Source organism: Sphaerodactylus townsendi, linkage group LG10 (assembly GCF_021028975.2).
Source record: "Sphaerodactylus townsendi isolate TG3544 linkage group LG10, MPM_Stown_v2.3, whole genome shotgun sequence".
Classification (NCBI taxonomy): Eukaryota; Metazoa; Chordata; class Lepidosauria; order Squamata; family Sphaerodactylidae; genus Sphaerodactylus; species Sphaerodactylus townsendi.
The window spans coordinates 60,975,716-60,988,278 of NC_059434.1; the positions used below are offsets into that span (position 1 = coordinate 60,975,716).

The 12,563-nt window shown below is 38.7% G+C and overlaps 1 protein-coding gene across 17 annotated transcripts in view; it reads right to left on the reverse strand.

The window, feature by feature from the left end:
* Positions 1 to 1,702: 1,702 nt before the first annotated feature.
* The window catches only part of COL25A1 (collagen type XXV alpha 1 chain), a 312,924-nt gene continuing 302,063 nt past the window's right edge, over positions 1,703 to 12,563 (reverse strand). For 12 of the 17 annotated variants that reach the window (XM_048509064.1, XM_048509061.1, XM_048509070.1 and 9 more), the window contains 3 exons: positions 11,477 to 11,563; positions 5,382 to 5,420; positions 1,703 to 4,458 (listed from right to left, as the gene is read on the reverse strand). In XM_048509064.1, coding sequence (XP_048365021.1) covers positions 4,456 to 4,458; positions 5,382 to 5,420; positions 11,477 to 11,563 — 129 coding nt within the window. In that variant the 3' untranslated portion in view covers positions 1,703 to 4,455. Of the gene's footprint in view, positions 4,459 to 5,381; positions 5,421 to 10,946; positions 11,025 to 11,476; positions 11,564 to 12,563 lie in introns of all 17 variants that reach the window. The other 5 variants (XM_048509068.1, XM_048509069.1, XM_048509066.1 and 2 more) reach the window with 1 other exon arrangement.

Consider the following 12,563-nt stretch of genomic DNA (forward strand, 5'->3'; position numbering starts at 1 on the left):
TGTACCACAAGGCAAAATTTTATCAGCGGATTTCTTAATCGAATGAAAACTAAAACATTAAATGAAACAAATAATGTAACAATACTGTATAAAGCTAAAACTTTCCAATACTGTACATAATACTGATTTCAAAGGACAATGTATTCCAAGTCCTTATAAGTATATATTATTATTGTTTTTATAGCCAGACATCAAAGTTGACTTTTCCAAAGTTCTGTAACTTTGAGGTGCTTCAGTGCAACATATGGAGCTCCCATGTACCGATTTACTCCAGCTAAAGGGTTAATTCTGCACACACAATTGTGAACAGACAAGTGCAAGGGAGAATGCTGCACAAGCAACTGAAGAAGCTACTCACACTAGAAGTCGGTGATTTGAACTCATGACTGAAATTGAGCTTTTGTATAATGTTTTCCAATTATTCCGAAGTTGTAAATGTATCACACAAAAATAAGTTATATGAGCATTGGGAACCCATCTAACCCCCTTGTCTCTGAAGCACCTTGACGGAGACAACAGCTCCTAGATTGTGAAAGTAAAATGGAAGATTAATATGAAACTTTGATGTTAGGCATATTGTTTTTTGGGAACAATATACCCTTGTAGACAAGCACCAAACAAATATGGGAAAAAAACAGTCTAAGAAAAAAGCGTAATCAAAAAGAAAAGATGCTGAGCTTATGCAAGCTCCTGTTGCTTCCACTTTTTGAAAGGAAAAACAGCTCAAACTACCAAACCAACACACATAAACACGAAAAATCTATAACAATGCTACTACAGCTCAAATGACTAAACCAAAATGCCTATGCTGGAGACACATTTATGAAGAGAGAAAAAAATAGCACCAAAATAATTATTACAAATCCATGCAAAGGCACAGCAAGTTTTCGAAAAAGTGTTTGTGCTGGCAGATCCGAGCACATTTAAGCTTTTATCAGGCAGCACAAATAGATGCTATGTAAGAATCATGTACGACTGCTACTGTTACTAGTAACTCAACTGGTCAGATTGCAGCAACTTGGATCTGATAGGCTGAGACCACCCTTAATAATGGAACTGAGAGTTCTTTCACCATGGAACAAAATCATCTGAATTAATTTGCAATTAATCCAAATTAGAATGAATACATAGTCTATGATGTAGAGACAATTCATATTGGCAATATGGTTTTTTTTAAAAAAATACAATAATTGAAAAGGTGGTTCACGTGAAAAATATATGAGCATTGTTATGCTTTGCATTCATGACCCTCAGTACAGTTGGCATCACTTCCTGTCATGGTGGCTGGGAAGAATTACTACAATAACAGCAATTGTGTCCAGTCACATCTGTGATCATTTTCTGCATGCCCAAGTCACGTTTTATTTGTACGCCTGTCAAAAACATGTTCGTGTGTCGGCTGGGTGGGTTATTCTCACCATGTTGCTTTTTAATTTCGTTCTTACAACAGTGGGTGAAAGATTTGAAATCTGTGGCGTATGGTGGTTCCCCATCTCCAACATGCTGACAGGCAGAATGTTAGGCATTAGAAAATGAGCACTGATCTCCTATATCCGTGGTGGCGAACCTTTGGCACTCCAGATGTTATGGACTACAATTCCCATCAGCCCCTTCCAGCATGGCCAATTGGCCATGCTGGAAGGGGCTGCTGGGAATTGTAGTCCATAACAAATGGAGTGCCGAAGGTTCGCCACCACTGTCCTATATTCTTATCTAGTCTTGCTCAAATTCTATCAATTCCAGAGGCTGAATAAGTTGAACAAAGAAGAGGAAAGGCAAGACTGGGACATGCAAACCACCCACTCCCAGACTGCCCTACCTGAGCATGCACAATGGGCAGGAAAACAAGGCTCTGTTTATTCATATAGGGCCCGTGGTGGCGAACCTATGGCACTCCAGATGTTCATAGACTGCAATTCCCATGCTGGCAGGGGCTGATGGGAATTGTAGTCCATGAACATAGGTTTGCCCCCACTGAATATTATAGGGAATACTTCTCCAGATGAAACCAACACAAAAATGGAGCCACAAAAGTTGTAGTAAGTCACAATATTAATACATTTCCATAAAATTATTGGAATGTTCTTCTCTGTTTACAGGTACATAGTTTCCTGAATGAGACATTTTGCAAGAGCTCTTTTTGGACTAGATTTAAAACTGATACATTCACTGATATATCGGGATGAAATAATACATATCTCTAATTACAGAGAAATTGGGTTAACATAGACTAAGGTTACATTTTGCACGTCTGAACTGTTAAAAGTAGATCTATTTTTCATTCATTTGATTTGTCTTGTTTACTTTTAACAACATTTATCTTGCTTTTCTGTGCACTTGGAGTTGTTTCCAATAAAAAAGCCATGCAATTGGGATAAAAAAGCATCCCTTTTGCTGAGCTCCTTAAGCTTTTTGATGTTTCCAGACTATTAGACATTTAGCAAAACTATTTGTAAATTTTTTAATTCAAATGCATCAGGATTAAATCATTTCTTAAAAGGTTTTCTAAGGTCTGAAAAAAAACCTTTTACAGTATTTTTTATGATGGATTTGATATTTTGAAATATGAAATTGAAGTAAGAATAAAATGTTAATTTTTATAGGGCAGATACTCTTCACTCATGGGTATAAGGCAGTATTGAGCTAATATTTGGTAGTGTAATCGCTTTTACACTGTTTTCAAGATGATATATTACAGAAACTGATGCTTATTGATGCAAAATTGATGATTACATGATAAAGACACGTTTATCCTACAAACATTATTATTAGTGTTATTATTATTGTTACATGCGTATCTTATTTGGTCAGGCATAAAAAACAAATTCTCATGAATGAACATACAAATGTAGCAACCAACTCTGACAGAGACCATGATTTTTTTTAAAAAATGGACAGAGGTACAGTGAACAACATAAACTTGTTATTCAAAAAACCTTCATGTGTTCAAAATATAGAAATTAAAGAATTAGTAATTAAAAGCTTGATGCAAATAATGTCTACATTTGGGGAAACATTTTGTAAGATCCAGTGAATATTATATAGTAATCATTCTTCATCCTCTCTCCTCCATATTTTTTTTCAACTGTGATTGCTCAAAACATGTAATTGTAGAAGAAAAGAAAGCTATATGTTCAAATAAGCTTGTACAAGTAAAAAAATAAACAGCTCTTTGCTTTGTAGAAGTAAAGACCTCATCGGTCCCCCAAAACCATAATGCTCAAGAAAGCCAAACACAAGTACTGTTCCTCAAAACGTAAGCATCTGTAGATTAGTGAACTGAAACATGAAATACATTAAATTAAATATATTTTCCAAAATCTTACAAAAGTTTGTCATTTAATCAGGAACTTCTAAAATCCAAATGTCAATCCACATAAATCTCCATCTGTTCCGTATTGCCAGAGGCAGGCATTTTATGGTGTCTTTTTCTGAGAATACTTTCTTTCCCCTTTACAGTCCCAAAATACAGTATGTGAAACACATACTGCACCAATCCTTAAATACGGTCACATTGACCTCCAGTTGATGCTGGGGCTTATCATTAAATGATCCATTTGGTATTTCTCAGCAACTCTTGCCAAGCTACTCACAAAGAAAATCTTCATGCTTCTTTTCTTCTTGGTCAAACAGTCAACAAGCCGCTGTTGCTGACATCCTCCCAAGGCAAATGCAATGTGACTGTGAGCAGTGCAAGCAAACGGATGCTGATGGACTGGTGTTACCCTTTTTGGCAAAGGCGACTCCATGACCCAGAAAACTGAAAGGCCATCCACCTTCAGAAGGAACAGCACTCCCTTCCAAATTGGAAACCATCATCTAATCTCCTTTTTATCATTTTTTTGCAATAAGCCATGGTGTGACTCCCTTGAGATGACAAAAAAAGAACAATTCAGGTGTCTGAATTGAAAGTCATAGCAAACAGCCACTGGAGCATATGAAGCGATCACACACACAAGCCGTTTTGGCACGCAAGTCATGCTTTTGTTTTTAGTCACCCTAAGCAAATACTGGAGCTACAATCCAATGAAGTGTTTATGAATGTGAACATGGAAGCAACGTCACTATATTCCATTGGCAATCAGGTACAGTACCTTTCATAGCACTGGGCTTGTATTTGGTCAAAGTTTCATGTAAACTTGTTCATGGCACTTAACGTCCATGCAAGTAAAAAAAAATAGGGGGAGTAAAATTGCAGGAAAAAATCATATGTCTGTGACTGATCTCTGCAGAGAGATTAATGCTTGTTTTGCACGCGTCTCACATAGTTTATATTTTGCTGGATTGCAGATGTACATGACGAATAAATGTACACATGGAATACTGCAAACAAATAGAAGCAGCTACGTGTAAACATATTTCAGACTTGTAAAATCAATTGTTCCATTTTCAACTATAAATACAAGAGGTGGAGTGTTTTATATACATAACTTCATGCTTGCAAAGTTAGATTCATCACTGCAAAGAGATAAAAACAGAAATTCACAAGGTTAGTACTATAGTACTCAATCTCTTGGTTCAGACATCATAAGAAACTCTGGCTTAATTAAATTATCAGTACAAATGGACCTTGAGCTTGTTTGGAGGTTCTAGCAGGGGAGCGCAGCTATTGTATACCCTTGACCGAAGAACGGTACACTCCTTCTATCTGGGATGGTCGTCCTCTTCCACCGAGCGCGCAGCTTCGGGAGGGACGCACATGGAGCGGTGAGGGAGGTAGGGGACACCCGCCTAGCCAGCCAGATCAGCCGAATCAACCCTGGCGATCAATGGGGTGACAGATGTCGCAGCCAGATCGCCCTCACATCCAATTAAATTATCAGTAGCTAATGTGACGATTGTCCAAATGCAGGTGCTCTGCTAACTGCAGCTAGTTAGGATAAGTCATGTCAGCCTCCAAAATCATTGTTTGAAGTGGATTTATTAACCACAGTTTGTCTAAATTATGATTTCATCTGATGCATGAACACACAGTTGTTCTGCAACTCTGCTTTTAACCACAATGCAGTGGGATGTGTATGGGAGCAAAATAGATAAAACGAATATTTGTCAAGGCAACCCATGATTTGAACCAATTTTTGAAAGGAACCCAGGTTTCACATACTAACCATGGTTAAACTAACCTATGGTTTTTGCATCATGTCTGAACTAAGCCGATATGTATATATCATGTAGAATTTTTAAAATTCCATTTATTACTGCATGCACATTTCAAAAATCACATGTTGTTTTCACTTGTTTTTGTTGTCAAATTCCATTTATTCTTGCTTTGTAAGAATTTTGTTAATGTTCTGCCATGCCATCAATGGACTGATCTAATTTTGCATATTGGTGCTTGATAACATAGGCATCACAATGAAACAATGCCTGCGGTGTCTTACCTTTTGCCAACAGCCAGGCATTGGTAACCCATCTGGCCCCTGTATTAGAGAGAGAGTTCAAAATTGCATTATTAGTTTGGTAATATATCTTACTAACACATACATTGTTCCATATTCCATACAGCACAATTCTTATTTAGGAATATGAATGAAATTCAAACATCCAATAAAATAATGGGTGAGATGCACAGCAATTATCTTTATATACATATATATAATATTATGTTTTTACAAAGAAAACAACTACTGTCAATGGTTGGTTTTTAATCTTAGGAACACCATAAAGTGTTTCATGCAAGCAAGGTTTTAGTGTCTCATGTAACAGAGGTAATGGAATGTTTTCAACAAGGGACTCAGTCCCAAAATAAGCAAATCATAGACTGCCTTCACCAGTTCATGCGCTTAGGATCAGCAGTGAAATGAATTGTTTAGTTCATTAGAACAGAGCACCTAGGCAGTATCTTATATATTGGATATTGTATTCCCATTGGACTACAACATAGCTGGATTTGCCTGCGTAGATAAACCCATTTAGTTGCAAAAGATTGCTGTGTTGCAGCTATAACACAATATCCAATAATGGAAAATGCTAAACTTTTCAGAGATAGAAGTGATCCTTTCCATGAACCAGAGGGCATCACTTGTGTCTGGAATTCTTTGGAGTTAGGTTTTTAGGATAATTGAATTCAATGCTAGCTACCTACAAACATGCCAACTTACTATCTTGTATGGCTGCTAGAAGTTGCTATTTGTACTGTTTTTACAATGCATTTTTTGTAAAAGAAAACCAGAGTAACTTAAATTCACTGAAACACTGAGGAAGATCTCGTTATAATGACTTTATGACTTCCCAAAATGATGTGCTCAGGCACATGGCTGACTTGAAGGGGGTCTAAGCAGACACCATGGCACTCATCAACCGGAAATTCCCAAAAGACATCACAGCCCTGTTTCAACATTGCCTCACTACTAGCTCCTTCCAGTGGGATAATGAATTCTGTGAACAGAAAGATGGGGTAGCCCTCTTAGCCCTGTAATAGCAAATTTTTATATAGAACACTTTGAGGAGCAAGCCCTGGAAACAGCACCAAAAAAGCCCACCATATGGTTCCGTTATGTGGATGACACATTCACCATTTGGAGCCACGGAGAAGAAGAACTAAACAAGTTCCTGGACCATATCAACAAGATCCACCCAAACATCCAATTTACTATGGAAAAAGAAAATGAAGGAAAACTGCCATTTCTAGATGTCCTAGTCAGCTGCAAACCAAACCAACAACTGGGCCACACATTGTGCATACAGAAAACCTAGCATACAATTGATAGATATCTACACTAAAAAACTCCAATAATCATCCAGAACAAAAAAGGAGCACCATACAAACCCTTGTGGTAGATCGTGCAAACAGAATCCTGTGAACCTCCAACTCCTTCCAAGATGAATCTTTGAACCACTCCAAACCGGGTTCTACAGGCTAATGTGGTTTACTCTACAGACATCAGAAGAGCTGCAAGACTGCTGAACAAAGCTTCATTAATGGTAAACAAGATAAAGGAGAGCCATCTAGAGGGAAAGTGTTCTTACCATACATCAAGGGAACCACTGACCGCATAGGAAAACTGATGAAGAAAACTGATGAAGAAAACTACAAACAATCTACAGACCCACTAAGAAAATTCAACAAATGCTGCATTCAGCAAAGGATAAGAGGGATCCTCTAGCTACTGCAGGAGTCTACCGCATACCATGTAGCTGTGGACAAGTCTACATAAGGGACCCGACCAAACGCTGAGTGCTCAGACATGAATCCTCAAAAGAACACGAAAGGCACTGCAGACTATTTCCAGCCAGAAAAATCATTGTAATAGCAGATACACATAATGAACCAACCTGGACACAGAATATTTATTTAAAACACACAGTAAATTCTGGACCACTCTGATGGCAACCCACTATTTGCGTTATAGACTATTAACAGAGAGGCAGCCGCCATTGAAATCCACAACCACATGGACAATTTCAACAGAAAGGAAGAAACCATGAAAATGAACAGAATTTGGCTGCCAGTTTTGAAAAACACTAGAGTCAAGACAGTGACTAATCAGCTCCACACAGGCACAGGATGACTACAGATAATCAAAGGGAACAAAGGCCAGACTACTTCTATTCAGATGCCTCACATATTGACCTTGCTATCTCTTTTGTTACTCATATGCTTCACTTCATTGTTACTCACTTGCCAGGCCACTCCTATTCAGATGCCCTCACCTATTGACCTTTACTCACAGGTATATATACTCCACTTGCTTTCCTTTCCAACTATCAGATCCTCTGAAGATGCCAGCCACAGATGCAGGCGAAACGTCAGGAGAGAATGCTGCTAGAACACGGCCATACAGCCCGGAAAACACACAGCACCCCAGGGGTCTAAACAGTTTTGTGTGCTTCTCAAAGGACTTTTGCAGGTATACTGAGGATTTCCTGATTTCCTGGATTGATCATAGCTGGTTTGGGAAAGTCATTTGAGACTGGCAACAGCTTGTTAGAGATGGGACGAGGGAATGGTACCATTTAAATCCCCAGTACACATAATTAGCAAAACTGAACAATTAAACAACTTTCAACTTTTTGTTAGCTAGGGCCAGCCTGATACTAACCTACTTGCAACCTGAGAGCCCAAAATAATTGTCTGAGTACTTGAATTTACTGAAAACTATATCCTAAGTCCTACCTGGTGCGTGGGATGAAACATCATTATTTTTGCTCAGAAAAATTAACTTGGCAGTACAGACAGATAACTAGTGGAAATCAGGGTAGAAGTCAGGTAAATTCAGTCATTCTGGTTCAGCTGGATTGTGGGAGGTTGATTTCTAGTTCACCCAGACTCAGTGATAAGCTCATCCACTGAGGAGGGACCAGTTCCACGAAGAAAACTTTTACATAATTGGTCTGTTAATCTGACCTTGCAAATGGACACATTTCAATAGGATTGCTGTGGACTTGCATATATTATTATATTAATTAAATTTGGTATACTGCCCACCCCCAAAGGGCTCTGGGCAGTATACAGGATAAAGCCAAAGCAATAACCAATACAAGATAAAACCGATACACAACACATCATCCAAATAAAAGGACGTTAAAAATTTCAAGATCCACATGATAAAAACCCAACTTTAGGTGGCACCCAAGGTTTCCTATTCCCCCACCCCGGGAGGGGACCTGCATGGAACAAACAACCAGCCAAATGGTATGTGGGGATTAGTGGGGGAACCAGCAACCAGCCCTCCCTCCAAATCCCAATGGAACAGCTTTGTTTTACAGGCCCTGTGAAAACGACTAAGGTCCTGCAGAGCCTGAATAGCTGGAGGAAGAATGTTCTACCAGGCAGGGGCCAGGTCAGTAAAGGCCCTGGCCCTGGTAGAGGCTAGTCATATCATTAAGGGGTCAGAAACCATAAGCAAATCTGCCTCTGCAGAGCGCAGAGGCCGAGGAGAGACATAATCGGAGGTACAGAATCCTGTTCTTAGCTGCAAACACTTCTGAGAATCTCTAGCAACTCCAGCGTGCTTTCTCTTTTATATCTAGAGCAAAATATCACTTTTGTCTACAGCTGCCTATCTGTAAGACACTAGCATAGAGGCCAGGTATTTCCAGACACAAATGATACTCAAAGGTAATAATGTTTTGGAAAAATTATTGTAGGAATGCTTCATTTACTCACAACCAAATACATGAACTGCAGGTTATCATTAAACAGAGGCAAGCCAGATATATACTACATACTCAGATAAGGTCTGTCCAGACAATTTAAATTAGAAACATTTCACTTTAAAATAAAACCTTCCTAACTTTTAACAGTCATCTTTAGAAAATCATGCTTAACTATAAAAAGAACAACAGAACATGCAGATCATCTCTAGTTGCTAACCATAAAACTTTGAAGTTTTTTAGAAATGTGTGCAAAATGCTGATTTTAAAATTTAAACAATAAAAATGTATTTTATATATTGTTGAAAATGAAGAGTGTTGCCAGATTGGTACAAAGGAGAAGGATCAATGAGTAGAATTTTAGTATAGGAAGGGGCTTGATCTCATGCTAACATAGAGTGGGATACTGCGGTGTATATTGTGGAAAATTAAGTTCCAAAGGAAAGGCTGTTACACTAAAACATTTAAGAAAGAAAGACAGTGAGGGCTTTGGGCTGCAGGCCGTTACATTTCTTGCCAAATCTGAGAAAGTCTGTTTTCAAATGTGCATACCATTCCACTATACAATGGAACTGATCATGGATACCACATTCACGCTGGTGAGATCCTCTTTCTTTGCATCCTACATGGCTGTCAGTGCTATCTTAAACAAGTCTACTCAGAATCCAATGGAAAGTGCTCTTAGAATTGCACTGTGTATAACTTTACATAAACAAATTTACACCCTAATATTAAACACAATGCCTTCAGTATAAAACTCCATGGAGCTCTGATGCATACATAGGCAGATTCCGCATGGGCCAAAAACAGCGATGTGAAAACGGTGTAAAATGGTTTAAAATGGTGTAAAAGGGTTTGCACCGTTTTCATACCGCTGCTTCTGGCCCATGTGGAATCCGCCAGCGAGATCTCCACAAGAATCCTCTTCAATAGTGGGGGACGCTCCTTGCATCAGCTGCAAAGAACTGTGTGCGTAAAATATTCTCTAATATTGAATAGACTGGAACAGCTCCAAATTATATGCTATCGATTCTCTAGAATGGTCTTGGTATTATTTCACACACACAAGAGATCCAGTGAATTAATCTCCTCCTTAAATTCAACAATGAAGCAAGTATCAAACAATGTTTTCTGTCCAGGTCCAATGAATTTTTTTTTACACGTGAGGAGGTTCCATGGGCAGACTTCCATGCTTTCAGTGATTTGGGCTCTATGAGTACACAGTGGAGCCCGATTTTGGCATGATCACTAGGGAAGTATGTACCCCTGAGCTCACATTACGTTCTTGGGATTAAAGTTTTCTTGTTTTTGTGTGTTAATGGGCACACACGACTAATATTATTCCTATTTAACCCACCCAATATAAATGCATCCAGAACTCAAAATGTTCAGGATGCTGCAAGGATAAAATTCATACCCATGTGCAGGGCAAGCAATAAGTCAGTCAGTAGTGTATTTTGTACACTGTCCTGTGCATTTTGTCAGTTGCGATAGGAATTCATTCATAGTAAGTAGGGGAGAAGGCAATTTTGGTGGTGATGGTGATGGTGAGGGAAACAAATTACAATCCTGAAGGAAAAATTACACTTATTGTAAATGCTGGGATACAACAAACTCAGGAGCATTTTATATGATGCAGGTGCAATAATGTTTAATGTTATATTGCAAATGTTGACAGGATGTGTGATCTCCAGATACTGTTATGATCACCAAAGCAAGGCAGTTTGGTCATGCACATGCATGTAGGAGGAGACGTAATGTAAAGTCTGATCTGTTTAAACTTTACATTGGAAATCCACTAGAAACACAGGAATTACATGCAGGATTGGTAGGAACGAGCAATACTGTACCAATTGGCAAGGGGCATCCAGCCCATCCAGCCCAGGTTGGCCTGGTTCCCCTTTTTCCCCCTTAACTCCACGGAATCCCTGTTTGTAAAGATTAACTTGCAGTGTTACTAATAAAGAAATGCTTTTTGCGCTGACTTTGCTGGAGCAAACAAACAAAAAACAGAATGAAAGAGAAGCAAGCTGACAAGGGGAGGCCACTCGATAATGCTGGCATTTTGTTTCCTAAAAACAAGCCATCTGTCAGAATAAATGCTACATTGGGTAGCGAGATCGAGTATCTGGAGGTAAGCAGATTTTATGCACAGAAAATGAATTGTACATAGATAACATATTTCGTTTTAACATCCTCAAAACAATATTTTAGATTGATATAGGTTAAAGCTCATTAAACTTGCAAGACTAGGTTATTTTGGTCTGAATGAATACCGAGCATTGCACAAAAATTGTAGCTTGCCCCTCTTTACATTGAACCATCTTGAAATGTTGTCTACTGTAAGAGGAGACATTTCTAATACACAAGTGAGACATACCAACGGGCAAGGTGCATCTAATCCAGGGGCACCCTGTTCTCCTTTCTCCCCTTTAGGCCCCTTTTTGCCTTTCTTTCCCTTCTCCCCCTGTGGACACAATGGTTTGGACAAAACAAATGTTTCATTTTTTTGTGAGGAAAGAAAAAGATGTCTGAAAAATATTTTTTTCTAGCCAAAGAGGGCTGAAAGGACACTTACCACTGTGTTCAAGTTTGAACGATGCATTATGTGGAAAAAGTATAATTGTATGATGGTTATAATCAACAAGTGCATCTCTTAACTGTATCAGGCTTCTTGACTGATGTCATGGTTATGGATACTTGGAATCCTAAAGCAGGGTTTGAAACTTAGACCTATCTGGAACATGAAAAGCCCTTCAGATAATTCACCCAACTCAGCCATCTCTTGTAGACATGGAAGTTCTAGCACAGTGGTTCTCACAGTGGTCCTAATGCCGTGACCCTTTAATGCAGTTCCTCATGTTGTGGTGACCCCCAACCCTAACATTTATCCATTTTACAGATGGAGAACACTGATGCAGAGAGTCTTAGGAGACCCCTGTGAAAGGGTCATTCGACCCTCAAAGGGGTTGCGACCCACAGGTTGAGAACCACTGTTCTAGCACATTTGTGAGATCCCATTTCATATTCTGTGAGGTGGAAATGGATTTTTTTCGGTTCATTCCCCAGACAGAAATATAGTTCTTCCCCAAGAAAATGTTGTTCTCTGTGTAAACCAGGTGACATTAACAGGGAAAGAACATCTTGCCCGCATAGTTATATACACTTCTGGTACTATATGTGATCACCTGCTGCTATACATCTTTTACTGAAATTATCTAGCAGTTCTATCCAGGTCTTGGCCAAACTTGTTCTCATAACTTTATTCTAGGTCAGATCAATTCAGATTTATGGGTAGCATAGAGAATCAAGTTTGCTTTCCCATTTCTAACCCTGCATAAGGATTCAAAAGTTCAATGGTTGATTGATCTAAAGCTATGATAATGCTTTTCCTGGGGACACTATTTTCTAAAATAAAAATATATTAAAATATTCATCAGCATCCTTCATGGATTAAACTATCACTT